Below are 14,009 nucleotides of genomic sequence, written 5' to 3' on the forward strand. Positions count from 1 at the left end.
GTTTCACCACGTTGGCCAGGCTGGTCTCAAACTCCTGACCTTGTGATCCACCCACCTCAGCCTCCCAAAGTGCTGGGATTGCAGACGTGAGCACCTTACCCGGCCTGGAGTTTTTCTTTTCTTTTTCTTTGTTTTTTGAGACGGAGTCTAGCTCTGTCATCCAGGCTGGAGTGCAGTGGCACAATCTCAGCTCACTGCAAGCTCTGCCTCCTGGGTTCACACCGTTCTCCTGCCTCAGTCTCCCAAGTAACTGCGACTACAGGTGCTCGCCACCATGCCCAGCTATTTTTTTGTATTTTTAGTAGAGACGGGGTTTCACCATGTTAGCCAGGATGGTCTCAATCTCCTGACCTCGTGATCCGCCTGCCTCGGACTCAGAAGGTGCTGGGATTACAGGCGTGAGCCACCGCGCCCGACTGAGTTTTTCATTTTTATCCTCTTCTCTCCCTCTAATTATAGAAGAAATACAAATTCCTCATAAAATGTTCATGGATAAAGACAAAACATGGATAAAGACAAAAGTCTGCTCTGTGTAATGACCAGTGACAGAATTTTGGAATGTCATACCTGTTTCTTTCTGTGAATAATTTTTTTATTTCTGAAAAGTACATGGAAATATGTAAAACCATCATTTCTGGGGTGAAGAGCAGTGACTTACGTGCTCTTTTCCTTTTTTAGATCCTGAGAGTCAGACCTTGAAAGAACACTTAATTGATGAATTGGACTATGTATTGGTCCCCACCGAGGCCTGGAATAAATTACTAAACTGGTACGGCTGTGTAGAAGGGCAGCAACCCATCGTCAGAAAAGTGAGTTATGTGAATTGTCCCACCTGCTCTTCACTGTCTGCAGGTGCTTTCTGTTGGACACTGACTAGTATTTGCTAGGAAAATGAACATACCTCAGTGGTTGAATAGTGATGCTTGAGGCCTTGTTTCAGGATCTCTTTTTTTTTTTTTTTTTGAAATGGAGTCTCTTGTTGCCAAGGCTGGAGTGCAACAGCACGATCTTGGCTCACTGCAGCCTTGCTGCCTGGGTTCAAGTGATTCTCCTGCCTCAGCCTCCAGAGTAGCTGGGATTACAGGCGCCTGCCACTATGCCCGGCCAATTTTTGTATTTTTAGTAGAGACAGGGTTTCGCCATGTTGGCCAGTCTGGTCTCAAACTCCTGACCTTGTGATCCGCCTGACTCGGCCTCCCAAAGTGCTGGGATTACAGGTATGAGCCACCACGCCTGGCCTGTTTCTGATTCTCTTTAGGAAATTGTGGTTGTGAGCAAAGTTGCTCATTCAGGATGTTATGAGTGGCCTCTGAACATCAGAGCTGCCCAGTGGCTTGGAATGTGCCCAGCAGTGCTGTGAGAGCACTTTCTGGAAAATTCTATGAGAGAAAGTTCACTGGGGGCATATGGACATAATTAATGTCCTGCGTCTTGTTTATCTTAGAAAACCTTTATGATACTGCTTTTCCCTCTATGCTTAAGAGTCTTTGAGCCAGGTGCAGTGGCTCACACCTATAATCTCAGCACTTTGGGAGACTGAGGCAGGCAGATCACGAGGTCAGGAGATCAAGACCATCCTGGCCAACATGGTGAAACCTCATCTTTACTAAAAATACAAAAATTAACTATGCGTGGTGGCACATGCCTGTAGTCCCAGCTACTCAGGAGGCTGAGGCAAGAGAATTGCTTGAACCCAGGAGGCGGAGGTTGCAGTCAGCCAAGATGGCGCCACTGTACTCCAGCCTGGCAACAGAGCGAGACTCCGTCTCAAAAAAAAAAAAAAAAGAGTCTTGGCCAGGCGCGGTGGCTTACATCTGTAATCCCAGCACTTTGGGAGGCCGAGACGGGCGGATCACAAGGTCAGGAGATCGAGACCATCCTGGCTAATATGGTGAAACCCCCGTCTCTACTAAAAATACAAAAATTAGCTGGGCATGTTGGTGGGCCCCTGTAGTTCCAGCTACTCGGGAGGCTGAGGCAGGAGAATCTCTTGAACCTAGGAGATGCAGGTTGTAGTGAGCCGAGATCCCGCCACTGCATTCCAGGCTGGCGACAGAGCAAGACTCCGTCTCAAAAACAAAAAACAATGAAGAATAGGCTTCTCTCTGATTTCATCAAGATACTCTTGGTCTTAGTGGGTAGAAAATATATATATATTTTTTTTTTGCGGGGGACAGAGTCTCGCTGTGTCGCCCACATTGGAGTGCGGTGGAGTGATCTTGGCTCACTGCAACTTCTGCCTCCCAGGTTCAAGCGATTCCCCTGTCTTAGCTTCCTGAGTAGTTGGGATTACAGGCACATGCCACCATGTCCGACTAATTTTTGTATTTTTAGTAGAAATGGGGTTTAACCATGTTGGTCAGGCTGGTCTCGAATTCCTGACCTCAAATGATCCACCCACCTCGGCTTCCCAGAGTATTGGGAATACAGGCGTGAGCTACCACACCCGGCCAGAAAAAAGATTTTTAAACTCCTGGTCCAGCACTGGTGGCTTTAAAAATCTGTTCTTTTGATCCCTTGATCAGTAAAGGAAACTGATTATCATGAGTTTTCTGGTTTTTGCTTCTGATAAGATGTGCTTCAAGACTGCCCAGCTGCAAAACCGCTATACCTTCACCCCTGCCTCTTGTTCATAGGTCGTGGAGCATGGCCTGTTTGTCAAGCACTGCAAAGTCGAGGTGTATTTGCTGGAACTGAAGCTCTGTGAGAACAGCGACCCCACCAATGTGCTGAGTTGCCATTTCAGCAAGGCAGACACCATTGGTGAGAGGCTGGGCTGGGGTCCCTGGTATGTGGTGAGAGAGTGTAGAACACTGTGGCTGATGGGAGGGAAGAGGGCATTATTTTTTATATGCTCTCTTTAGATTTGTTCCCAAATCATCTTGAGCTGTGGCTGCCAGTCCTGACCTGGGAGCCTGTTCCCCCAGGGAATTCTTATGGAGAGAACTCTGGGCCTGCTGCTTGCCCATTTGTCTATGATAATGAAGATATGGAAATGTAGATCCAGAGAAGTTTAAAAATAACTTATTTAAAAATCTCAGGCCGGGCGCGGTGGCTCAAGCCTGTAATCTCAGCACTTTGGGAGGCCAAGATGGGTGGATCACGAGGTCAGGAGATCGAGACCATCCTGGCTAACACGGTGAAACCCCATCTCTACTAAAAAAAAAAATACAAAAAACTAGCCGGGTGAGGTGGCGGGCGCCTGTAGTCCCAGCTACTCGGGAGGCTGAGGCAGGAGAATGGCATGAACCTGGGAGGCGGAGCTTGCAGTGAGCTGAGATCCAGCCACTGCACTCCAGCCTGGGCGACAGAGCCAGACTCCGTCTCAAAAAAAAAAGAAAAAAAAAATCTCAGAAAGGTTTACAGTGAGTTAGAATCCCACCGCTGCACTGCAGCCTGGGCATCAGAGCAAGATCCTGTCTCTAAAAAAAAAAAAAAAAAACAAATCGCAGCCAGGAAATGGCGGAGCTAGCTTTTGAAGCCATATCTGAGTTAACTCCAAAGATAAGCTTTCTCACTTTCTGTTTTTGCGCTGTAAATGAGAGACAAACGTTAGAGAAGAAGCACAGGGAGACTTTCCAGGCGTATGAGTGCAAGAGGCCACCCATGGGAGATGATTGATTTTAAGAGTTATAGGGGTTAATCCAGAGCACCTGTGAGCATCTGAAAAGAAGGAAGATGAGCATTAGTTTGCCATGGCTGTCTTTAGCCTTGCATGTGGACAAAGCCCCAAGTGATATTTCTGCCTGTTCCTAGCAACTATTGAGAAAGAGATGCGGAAGCTGTTCAACATCCCTGCGGAGCGTGAAACACGACTCTGGAACAAATACATGAGCAACACCTACGAGCAGTTGAGCAAGCTAGACAACACTGTCCAGGATGCTGGGCTATACCAGGGTCAGGTAGGAGGGCCCACGCCATTCCCCAGCAGGTAGCTCTGCCCAGGGTGTGTGGCCAGATTCTTTCTGCTTCTCAGCATGTTGGAAATGCAGTGGTTTGAACTCTCCTCATTTGGTTTCCCCTTTTACTCAGGTGCTAGTAATTGAGCCTCAAAATGAAGATGGCACATGGCCCAGGCAGACCTTGCAGTCAAAGTAAGTGAATTTTTTCTCCCTTGTCATAGGCTCACACGTGCAAAAGAGACAGTCTTTCCTAAGGCAGTACTTGTACTAAGAAAAACTGTTCTGATTTAGATGAAAAACGCCTATTTTATATATCCAGAGTTCCTGCTTCTGGATGAAGACCCTGGCTTTTGGTAGTAGGGCGGCATCTAAGGGAAACCTGTCAGGATATCTCAGCAAGGTGGCGAGCTTTTCCTCGTGGAGAATGAGAAAAGGAGGAAGGGATCTGAGGGATCAAGTCTAAGGTTGCTGCTCTACCAAGAGGTTGCTTTGTTTTTGTCATGCTTTTATATTCTTCACCTGTAGTTAGAGGCCTTGATGGATAAGAGGAGGGCTAAGGCATGGGGTTTTATATGACTTAAAAGTGATAGTTGAGGCCTGAACATGATGGCTCATGCCTGTCATCTCAGCACTTTGAGAGGCTGAGGCAAGTGGATCACATGAGGCCAGGAGTTTGAGACCAGCCTGGCCAACATGGTAAAACCCTGTCTCTACTAAAAATACAAAAATTAGCCAGGCGTGGTGGCAGGCGCCTGTAATCCCAGCTACTCCAGAGGCTGAGGCTCGAAAGTCACTTGAATCCAGGAGGTGAAGGTTGCAGTGAGCTGAGATCGCACATTTCACTCCAACCTGGGTGACAGTGCAAGACTCTGACCCCAAAAAAACAACAAAAGGTGATAGCTTGATTCCACCTGTTTCTGCCCAGTGGCCTGTTACTCTTTGTTGCCCTGGGAGCTTGCTGGGTGAATTGTTCAGCTACAAAACTTGGACTAAAGACACATCTGTCTCAGGAGATGTTCATGTGGTATGTGGAACTGTGCATGTTCCTAGAAAGGGAGATAAAGAAGTGATGAATTTTCCTTATGGTATAAGTTTTGGAAATTATATCTGTGTTCCAGTAGTTATGGGAACAATGTTGCGCTCTGTCCTTTTCCTTCTGTCAGGCCTCGGACTGTGACCATTACATAGTAGTGGAGCTCCTAGCTCATTTCAGAACCATGAAAACTGAGTTCTTAAGAGAAGAAATGTTAGACCCCTGGAGTTCAATCATGGACTCCAGTTTAAGAAACCCTGGGTGCCAGTTGTTGACAAGATGAATAAAATCGCTGTGGTAGGCATAGCTGTGCTCATCTTCACCCTGAGATATCCATATCCTAATTCCTAGAGTCAGTTTCAGAATCTCTCACTATGTCAGGTGACATGGCAAAAGGGACTTTGCAGATGGGATTAAGCATGATGGTGAGTGCCTGTAGTCCCAGCTACCTGACAGGCTCAGATGGGAGCATTGCTTGAGTCCAGGAGTTTGAGGCTGCAGTGAGCTGATTCCGCCATTGCACTCCTGCCTGGGTGACAGCAAGACCCCATCTCTCTTTTTTTTTAAAAAAGGCCCGTGCGGTGGCTCATGCCTGTAATCCCAGCACTTTGGGAGGCTGAGGTGGACTGAGCACCTGAGGTTGGTAGTTCGAGACCAGCCTGACCAACAGGGAGAAACCCCGTCTCTACTAAAAATACAAAATTAGCCAGGTGTGGTGGTGCATGTCTGTAATTTCAGCTACTTGGGAGGCTGAGGCATGAGAATGGTGTTTGCAGTGAGCCTGGATCATGCCACTGCACTCCAACTTGGGCAATAGAGTGAGACTCTGTCTCAGGAAAAAAAAAATAAAGGTACAATAATAATAAGCAAGATTTAAGAAAGCGTCTAATATCTGCAATATTCCAGAGATAAATTCTGGGTAATGCCAACATAGGTGAGGGGGTAGGAATTAGTATAGAGCAGAGAGAGATGAGAATGTCCAGAACTACTATTGTTGGGGATGAGAAAGGTGAACAATTGTAAGTTCATGTAATTTATGGGGAAAAATAAAAATAGAGATCCTAATAAGTTAATGGAACAACTAATAGAAATGGAAAATTGAATGTATAACTTTGAAACATGCTATGTCAGTTAGGAAAGGCTTGCTGGCAGGTAAGAAAAATCTGCAAATTAGCGTATTAAGCAAGATGGAGGCTTACATCTTTCTGAAAAGAATTTTTGACGTAGGCAGTCAGTCCATTGCTGATGTAGCAGCTCCATGGCAATATTAAACCCAGCTGTTTTGTCTGACAATTTTGCTTTATGGTGTGTGGCTTCTACTTCAAAGATGGCCACTTCTGGTCCGAGGTGATTGCTAGAACTGCAGTAATTAGACCTGCATTCCAGTAGCTGGGAGAGGGAAAAGGGAAGGAGGACCTACCGCTTCCTTTTTAGGACATTTCTCAGATATCATACATCAAACCTTCTTTTACATCTCATTGGCTAATCATATGACAATATCCGGCTTTCAGGAAGGCTGAGATGTACTATATAGCAGGACTGCATCATGTCCAACTAAAAATTGGGGTTCTCAAACTAAGGAAGGAGGGGAAAATAGCTATCAGGAGTTGACTAGCAAACTGCCACACCTGCAGAAGGAAACTTAATGGAAGGCAAGAATGAAGGGGGAAAAAAAACTAAGTAGTATGGTAATTAGAAAATGTGTTAGAACATGTGGAAAAGGGGGAAAAAAAAAGAAAACCTGAAATAAGGAGGCTGAATTAAATTCGTTTAAGTCTAATAACAGCATTAGAATCACTGTAGGTGAGTTAAATTTACCAACCTAAAGACAAATTCTCAGATCAGACTTTAAAAGACAAATCACACCAGGGATATACAGTGGTGTGTGCCTATAGTCCTAGCTACTTCAGAAGGCTGAGGGAGGAAGCTTGCTTGAGCCCAGGAGTTCAAAGTTACTGTGAGCCATGATTGCATCATTTCTCTCCAGCCTGGGCAACAGAGTGAGACCCTGTCTCTTTTTTTTTTTTTTTGAGACAGAGTTTCACTCTTGTTGCCCAGGCTGGAGTGCAATGGCACAATCTCGGCTCACCACAACCTCTGCCTCCCGGGTTCCAGCAGTTCTCCTGCCTCAGCCTCCCGAGTAGCTGGGATTACAGACATGTGCCACCACGCCCGGCTAATTTTGTATTTTTAGTAGAGACAGGGTTTCTCCATGTTGGTCAGGCTGGAGACCCTGTCTCTTGGAAAGAAAAGAGTCAGGCATGGTGACTTATACCTGTAATCCCAGCATTTTGGAAAGCTGAGGTGGGAGGATTGCTTGAGGATAGGAGTTTAAGACCAGCCTGGTCAACATAGCAAGACTCCTGTCTCTACAAATTTTTCTTTTTAAATTAGCTGGGCATGGTAGCTTGTGCCTGCAGTTCCAGCTACTTGGGAGGCTGAGGTGGGAGGATCCCTTGAGCACAGGAGTTTGAGGCTGCAGTGAGCTATAATTGTGTACTGCACTGCAGCCTGGGTGACAGAGCAAGAGCTTGTCTCAAAACACACAAGAAAATAAAACAAGGCTGGGCACAGTGGCTCATGGCCTGTAATCCCACTTTGGGAGGCCGAGGTGGGTGGATCACTTGAGTTCAGGAGTTCAAGACCAGCCTGGTGAATATAGCGAGACCCTGTCTCTACTAAAAATACAAAAAATTAGCCAGGAGTGGTGGCGTACACCTGTAATCCCAGCTACTTGGGAGGCTGAGGCAGGAGAATCACTTGAACTCAGGAGGCAGAGGTTGTAGTGAGCCGAGATGGCACCATTGCACTCCAGTGTGTGTGAGAGAGCAAGACTCCATTTCAAAAAAAAAAAAAAGAGACCAAACATGTTTAGTAATACATTGTGTGTCAAAGACACAGAGAAGTTGAAATCAAGGGAATGGAAATAGTGGCTGATGCCTGTAATCCCAGCACTTTGGGAGGCCGAGGCAGGCAGATCACGAGGTCAAGAGATCAAGACCATCCTGGGCCAACATGGTGAAACCCCGTCTCTACTAAAAATACAAAAAAATGGGTGTGGTGGTGTGCTCTTGTAGTCCCAGCTACTCAGGAGGCTGAGGCAGGAGAATCTCTTGAACCTGGGTGGCGGAGGTTGCGGTCAACTGAGATCACACCACTGCACTCCAGCCCGGGCGACAGAGCAAGACTCCATCTCAAAAATTAAAAAGAAACATACATCAAGGGAATATGTTATCGAAGGAAGGTCACTAGTTGGCTTAGAAACTTTTTAAAAACCTACCAACAGGGTCAGTTTTATATATTTATCTTTTTTGTTTTTTTGAGACAAAGTCTTTCTCTGTCACCCAAGCTGGAATGCAGTGGCGTGATCCCCTCCCAAGGTGCTGAAATTACAGGTGTGAGCCACCGTGCCCGGCCTATATATTTCTGTTTATTTATTTATCCCTCAACAGTCCTCCCTCCAATTTAATATATTTCTTGGCAGAGGATAGTAAATGTTTCCATGGATGGATTCCTTGGTTGTTGTTCTTTTTTCTTTGTATTTTTTTGTTGTTGTTTTCTTTTTTCTTTTTTTTTTTGAGATGGAGTCTCGCTCTGTCGCCCAGGCTGGAGTACAGTGGCACAATCTCAGCTCACTGCAAGCTCTGCCTCCCAGGTTTACACCATTCTCCTGCCTCAGCCTCCTGAGTAGCTGGGACTATAGGCGCCCGCCGTCACGCCTGGCTAATTTTTTGTATTTTTAGTAGAGACGGGGTTTCACCGTGTTAGCCAGGATGGTCTCGATCTCCTGAACTCGTGATCCGCCCGCCTTAGCCTCCCAAAGTGCTGGGATTACAGGCGTGAGCCACCACGCCCGGCCGTTTTTTTTCTTTTTCTTTTTTTTTTTTTTTGAGACAGAGTCTTGCTTAAACCCAGGAGGCAGAGGTTGCAGTGAACTGAGACTTCACCATTGCACTCCAGCCTGGGCAACAAGAGTGAAACTCCATCTCAAAAAAAAAAAAAAATAGGAGGCCCCGGGAGATGTTGACCCAGCAGGGTGTGGCGCTGCAGAAGTACAACAACATGCTGGTCAAATTCGTAGAGGAGCTATGCCAGAAGCAGGAGGAACTGTGCCGGCAGATCCAGCAGGAGGAGGATGAGTAGCAGCGGCTGCAGAATGAGGTGAGGCAGCTGACAGAAAAGCTGGCCTACATCGGTGAGAACCTGACATGCAAGACTGCCTTTCTCAGTAAGTTCTACCAGACCATCGCGGAGACGGAGGCCATCTACCTCAAGATGCTGGAGAGCTCCCAGACTTTGCTCAGTGTCCAGAAGAGGGAAGCTGGGAACCTGACCAAGGCTACAGCCTCAGACCACAAAAGTAGCGGTGACAAGGACAGCTGACCAGACCAGCTGACCTGCCTCCATGTGCCCCTCAACTCAGCCCCAGCAAGTCTGTCCACGGAGTGTCTTCTTCATGGCAGCAGCCCTCTTCTTTCACTGTCTCAGGTGCCAAGAGGGGCAGCTGCCCACCTCCACTGGCAACAGTGACAAGCCTGGGGCACAGCCTGTGGGTCCTGGCTTCTGCTCACACAGGCTGTGGGGATGGTGGGCTCTAGGTTAGCTCTGCAAGGGGCCTGTCTCTGCGGCACCCACACTCCTGGGCTGCCAGGGAGGCCCTGGTTAGTCTGAGCACCCTGGGCGTCTTCTCACCTTGTGCCTCCTCAGCCAGCAGAGGCCCAGGGCAGGGGGCACGGGTTCTCCTTCATCCCAGAACCCAATCCCAGAAGCCACAGGCTTGCCCCTGTGGCCTGTGACTGTCAATAAACATCTTTGTAAAAATAAATAAATGACTGAATGAATGAGTGAATGAATGAAAAATAAATTAGCCGGGCTTGGTGGCTCACACCTATGATCCTAGCACTTTGGGAGGCTGAAGCGGGCAGATCACTTGAGGCCAGGAGTTCGAGATTAGCCTGGCCAACATGATAAAACCCCATTTCTACTAAAAATAAAAAAACTAGCCAGACATGGTGGTGTGCACCTGTAATTCCAGCTACTCGGGAAGCTGAGGCATGAGAATTGCTTGAACTGGGGAGGCAAAGGCTGCAGTGAGCTGAGATTGGCCCCCTGCACTCCAGCCTGGGCGACAGAATGAGACACTCTCAAAATAAATAAATAAATAAATAGATAAATTAAAAGAGTTTATTGTTATCTTAATTATAGTTCCAGGTACCAGACTCCAGATACTTGAGTTCAGTCTTTTTTTTTTTTTTTTGAGCTGGAGTCTCGCTCTTATTGCCCAGGCTGGAGTGCAATGGCGCGATCTCAGCTCACCACAACCTCTACCTCCTGGGTTCAAGTGATTCTCCTGCCTCAGCCTCTGAGTAGGTGGGATTACAGGCATGTGCCACCATGCCCGGCTAATTTTGTGTTTTTAGTAGAGATAGGGTTCCTCTGTGTTGGTCAGACTGGTCTCTGACTCCCAACCTCAGGTGATCCGCCCACCTCAGCCTCCCAAGGTGCTGGAATTACAGACGTGAGCCACCGTGCCTGGCCTAGTCTTAAAGGATGGACTTATTCTCAGAGCAGCATTCAGTCTGGAGAACGTCTGAGAAGCAAGTGGAGTGCAGTAGATTAAGGAGGGTAGGCATGGGCTCTGCCTAGTTTGCCCAGAGCCTCACTTTGGGCCTGGGCACAGGGATGTTTTACAGGTCTCCCCCATGGTTTCAGGCACACATTTGAGTTGTAATTGATAATCACCTGACATGCCTTGGGAGCAGGACTTAACAGTAGAAAGGTGCCTGGGAGTCCTGAGGCTTGCCTACAGTGTCTCTTAGGAGCAGAGGTATCCTTGTTTGGAGGCATGGTGTCTGTTTTCAGAGTGTGGCATGAGACCCAGTCACAAATCAGTGAGATACTGCCTACCTAATATATATGCCTGAGATTCAGACATTTCCCCTGGCTGCCTATTTTCCAGCCTGTAATGCCCAGGATGTGTTCCACAGTTGCCTGAAGGTCTCGAGACTAGTCCCTGCCCTAGTGCTCAGCATTTCCCAGGTTGTAGTAAATTTTCTGAAGAGAAGTTTTGCTTTTGACTTGTCTGTCAAAGATAGAGTATTTTTTAATAGATGGGGTCTTGCTTTGTTGCCCAGACGGGAATGCAATGGCATGATTATAGTTTACTACAACCTCTAGCTCGTCGGATCAAGGGATCCTCTCGGCTTAGTCTCCTGAGTAGCTGGGACTGCAGGCATGAGCCACTATGCCTGACTTTTTCTGTTTTGTAGAGACAAGGTCAGCCTCCCAAAGTGCTGGGATTATAAGCATGAGCCACTGCACCCAGCCTAAGGATAGAGTTTTTTTTTTTTCTTTTTTTTAATCTTACTGTGTAAATTTTCAAGCACATAAAAAGTATCCTTTTATGCCCTTAATTTGGTTTCTTTTTGATTGAATTTACTATGAAAACTACTGGCAGTATTTTCTAGAACATTTTAAACGTCAAGTAAAATTTTTCTTTAATTTCTGTCATCCGGAAATGTTGTCTCTTTAAGAAATCGACAGGTCTTGGATATCTCAAATGATTTGTATGGATTTTTGCCCTTTTTAAAAATAAATAAAATAAATAGAGATAGGGTCTCACTATGTTGGCCAGGTTGATCTTGAACTCTTGTCCTCAAGCAGTCTTCCCACCCTGGCCTCCCAAAATGCTAGGATTACAGGCATGAGCCACCAGGCCCAGCTGATTTTTGCCCTTTTAAGCTCAAGAAAATAGATAAGTTAGCAATGAATAGTTACTGAAAAGAGGAGTGCCATACCATACAACTTGAGGTTCTGTGCATCAGCATTCGAATATCACTATTCTGTCTTACCTGCTCTCAGTGCTGAGATGACTGAGTCTGCTATTGCCTATCAGACCAGCATTGGGCAGCAGACTTTCTTTATGCATAAGAGGCTAGGATATCATGTTGGATGTCTCACTGGACAGGATTGAATGCATGCATGCTTAAGTCTCCCATGTGGTGAATGAGAGTACCCTTGACTATGGTGAATCTCGCTTAGTGCAGCTGCTTGAGTTTTTGGACTCCTTTGCAGCATGAGGATGAAGCTGTGTGAACCAAATCCTCTTTAGGATTGGAGAAGGGTACATTTCCTTATGGGAAGGTGAGAGACTGAGGAGCCCTCATTCTCCCTTGCTGTGACCGCACTGTGGAGCAAACCTCGGTTCAGGTACCCGCTTAGGCCCTATATAATTTCCTGACGTGCTCACTGCTGGTATACAAGATCATACTTGTTTTTGCTGCCACGTTTTTCTTCTCATAGGGAAGCCAAGTTGAGATCAGATCCCATGAGGGTGAGCACTGTGTGGGGACAGCACATCTTCTTATTCATTTTCTGTATTCTAAAAATAACCCAGTATTCTAGAAGGGAAATCCCAGTTTTATATTTGAAACAATGGAAGAGGATTCACTTTCTTATTTGACTGAGTGCAGTGGCTCATGTATGTAATCCTAGCCCTTTGGGAGGCTGAGGCAGGAGGATTGCTTGAGTCCAGGAGTTTGAGACCAGCCTGGGCAACATAAGGAGACTATTGCTATGGAGTACAAAAAAAAGTAAAAATCAAAAATTTTAAAATAAGATTTACTTTCTTCCTTATGTCCTTATATAGATTCTAGCAGATTGATGAAATTGATAGCAATTTAAAATTTGGGCAATGAGCCCTTGAATTAATTTGAAAGTAGAAATCTAAAGTAAGAGCCTGAAAAATATTAAAACGTGAGTTTGAAACAGAGAGGTTACAGTGGCAAATTTGGAGAAACAAAATTCTCCATAGAAGGCATAGTGAAACCAAATTGGCATTTTTCTCTTCTCATGTCCTTATACCCAGCTATTTAATTTGCATCCAGCCTTTTTGGGGAAAGTCATCTCTTATTGCCGTTTTTCTTTTTCTTTTTTTTTTTTGAGATGGGGTTTTGCTCTTGTTGCCCAGGCTGGAGTGCAATGGCACGATCTCGGCTCACTATAGCCTCTGCCTCCTGGGTTCAAGCAGTTCTCCTGCCTCACCTCCCAAGTAACTGGGATTACAGGCATGCGCCACTAGTCCTGGCTGTATTTTTAGTAGAGACAGGGTTCCACCATGTTGGTAAGGCTAGACTTGAACTCCTGATCTCAAGTGATCCATCCACCCACCTCAGCCTCCCAAAGTGGTGAGATTACAGGCGTGAGCTACCTCAGCTGGCCTTATTGCCGTTTCTCTTTGCCTTTCACTGATAATTCTTAAAATTCAGGGAAGCAGGCCAGATGCGGTGGTTCATGCCTATAATCCCAGCACTTTGGGAGGACAGGGCAGGCAGATCACAAGTCAAGAGATCGAGACCATCCTGGCCAACATGGTGAAACCCTGTCTCTACTAAAAATACAAAAAAATTAGCTGGGTGTGGTGGCACGTGCGTGTAGTGCTTGCTACTCGGGAGGCTGAGGCAGGAGAATTGTTTGAACTCGGGAGATGGAGGTTGCAGTGAGCCAAGATTGTGCCACTGCACTCCAGCCTGGTGACAGAATGAGACTCCGTCTCAAAAAAAAAAAAAAAAAAAATTCAGAGAAGTTTATGATTTGTAAATCAAACCAGGATGCTTGAAGATGAACCTTTTGAGGTTTTTTTGTTTGTTTGTTATTTTTTAAGAGACAGAGTATCGGCCGGGCGCAGTGGCTCACTCCTGTAATCCCAGCACTTTGGGAGGCCGAGGTGAGCGGATCACGAGGTCAGGAGATCGAGACCATCCTGGCTAACTCGGTGAAATCCCGTCTTTACTAAAAATACAAAAAATTAGCCGGGCGTGATGGCGGGCGCCTGTAGTCCCAGCTACCCGGGAGGCTGAGGTAGGAGAATGGCATGAACCCGGGAGGCGGAGCTTGCAGTGAGCCGAGATCGCGCCAGTGCGCTCCAGCCTGGGCGACAGAGCGAGACTCTGTCACAAAAAAAAAAAAAAAAGAGAGTATCACTCTGTCACCAGGCTGAAGTGCAGTGGTGCAATCTTGGCTCACTCTCAGGTTCAAGTGATTCTCCTGCCCCAGCCTCCTGAGTGGCTGGGATT

The 14,009-nt window shown here is 46.5% G+C and overlaps 1 protein-coding gene and 1 long non-coding RNA gene across 7 annotated transcripts in view; both read left to right on the top strand.

Annotated features, from left to right (window-relative positions):
- Positions 1–14,009, top strand: part of USP4 (ubiquitin specific peptidase 4 (proto-oncogene)) — a 75,429-nt gene that overhangs the window by 13,719 nt on the left and 47,701 nt on the right. For 4 of the 6 annotated variants that reach the window (XM_011980918.1, XM_011980920.1, XM_011980921.1 and 1 more), the window contains exons 3-6: positions 679–809; positions 2,637–2,763; positions 3,757–3,902; positions 4,033–4,094. In XM_011980918.1, coding sequence (XP_011836308.1) covers positions 679–809; positions 2,637–2,763; positions 3,757–3,902; positions 4,033–4,094 — 466 coding nt within the window. Of the gene's footprint in view, positions 1–678; positions 810–2,636; positions 2,764–3,756; positions 3,903–4,032; positions 4,099–8,942; positions 9,755–14,009 lie in introns of those variants that run through there. The other 2 variants (XM_011980923.1, XM_011980924.1) reach the window with 2 other exon arrangements.
- LOC105540352 lies at positions 5,797–6,656 on the top strand. Its single transcript, XR_001006181.1, has 2 exons — positions 5,797–6,214; positions 6,349–6,656. It is a non-coding gene; the product is annotated as an uncharacterized LOC105540352 (long non-coding RNA).

Source organism: Mandrillus leucophaeus, unplaced genomic scaffold (genome assembly GCF_000951045.1).
Source record: "Mandrillus leucophaeus isolate KB7577 unplaced genomic scaffold, Mleu.le_1.0 Scaffold22, whole genome shotgun sequence".
Lineage (NCBI taxonomy): Eukaryota > Metazoa > Chordata > Mammalia > Primates > Cercopithecidae > Mandrillus > Mandrillus leucophaeus.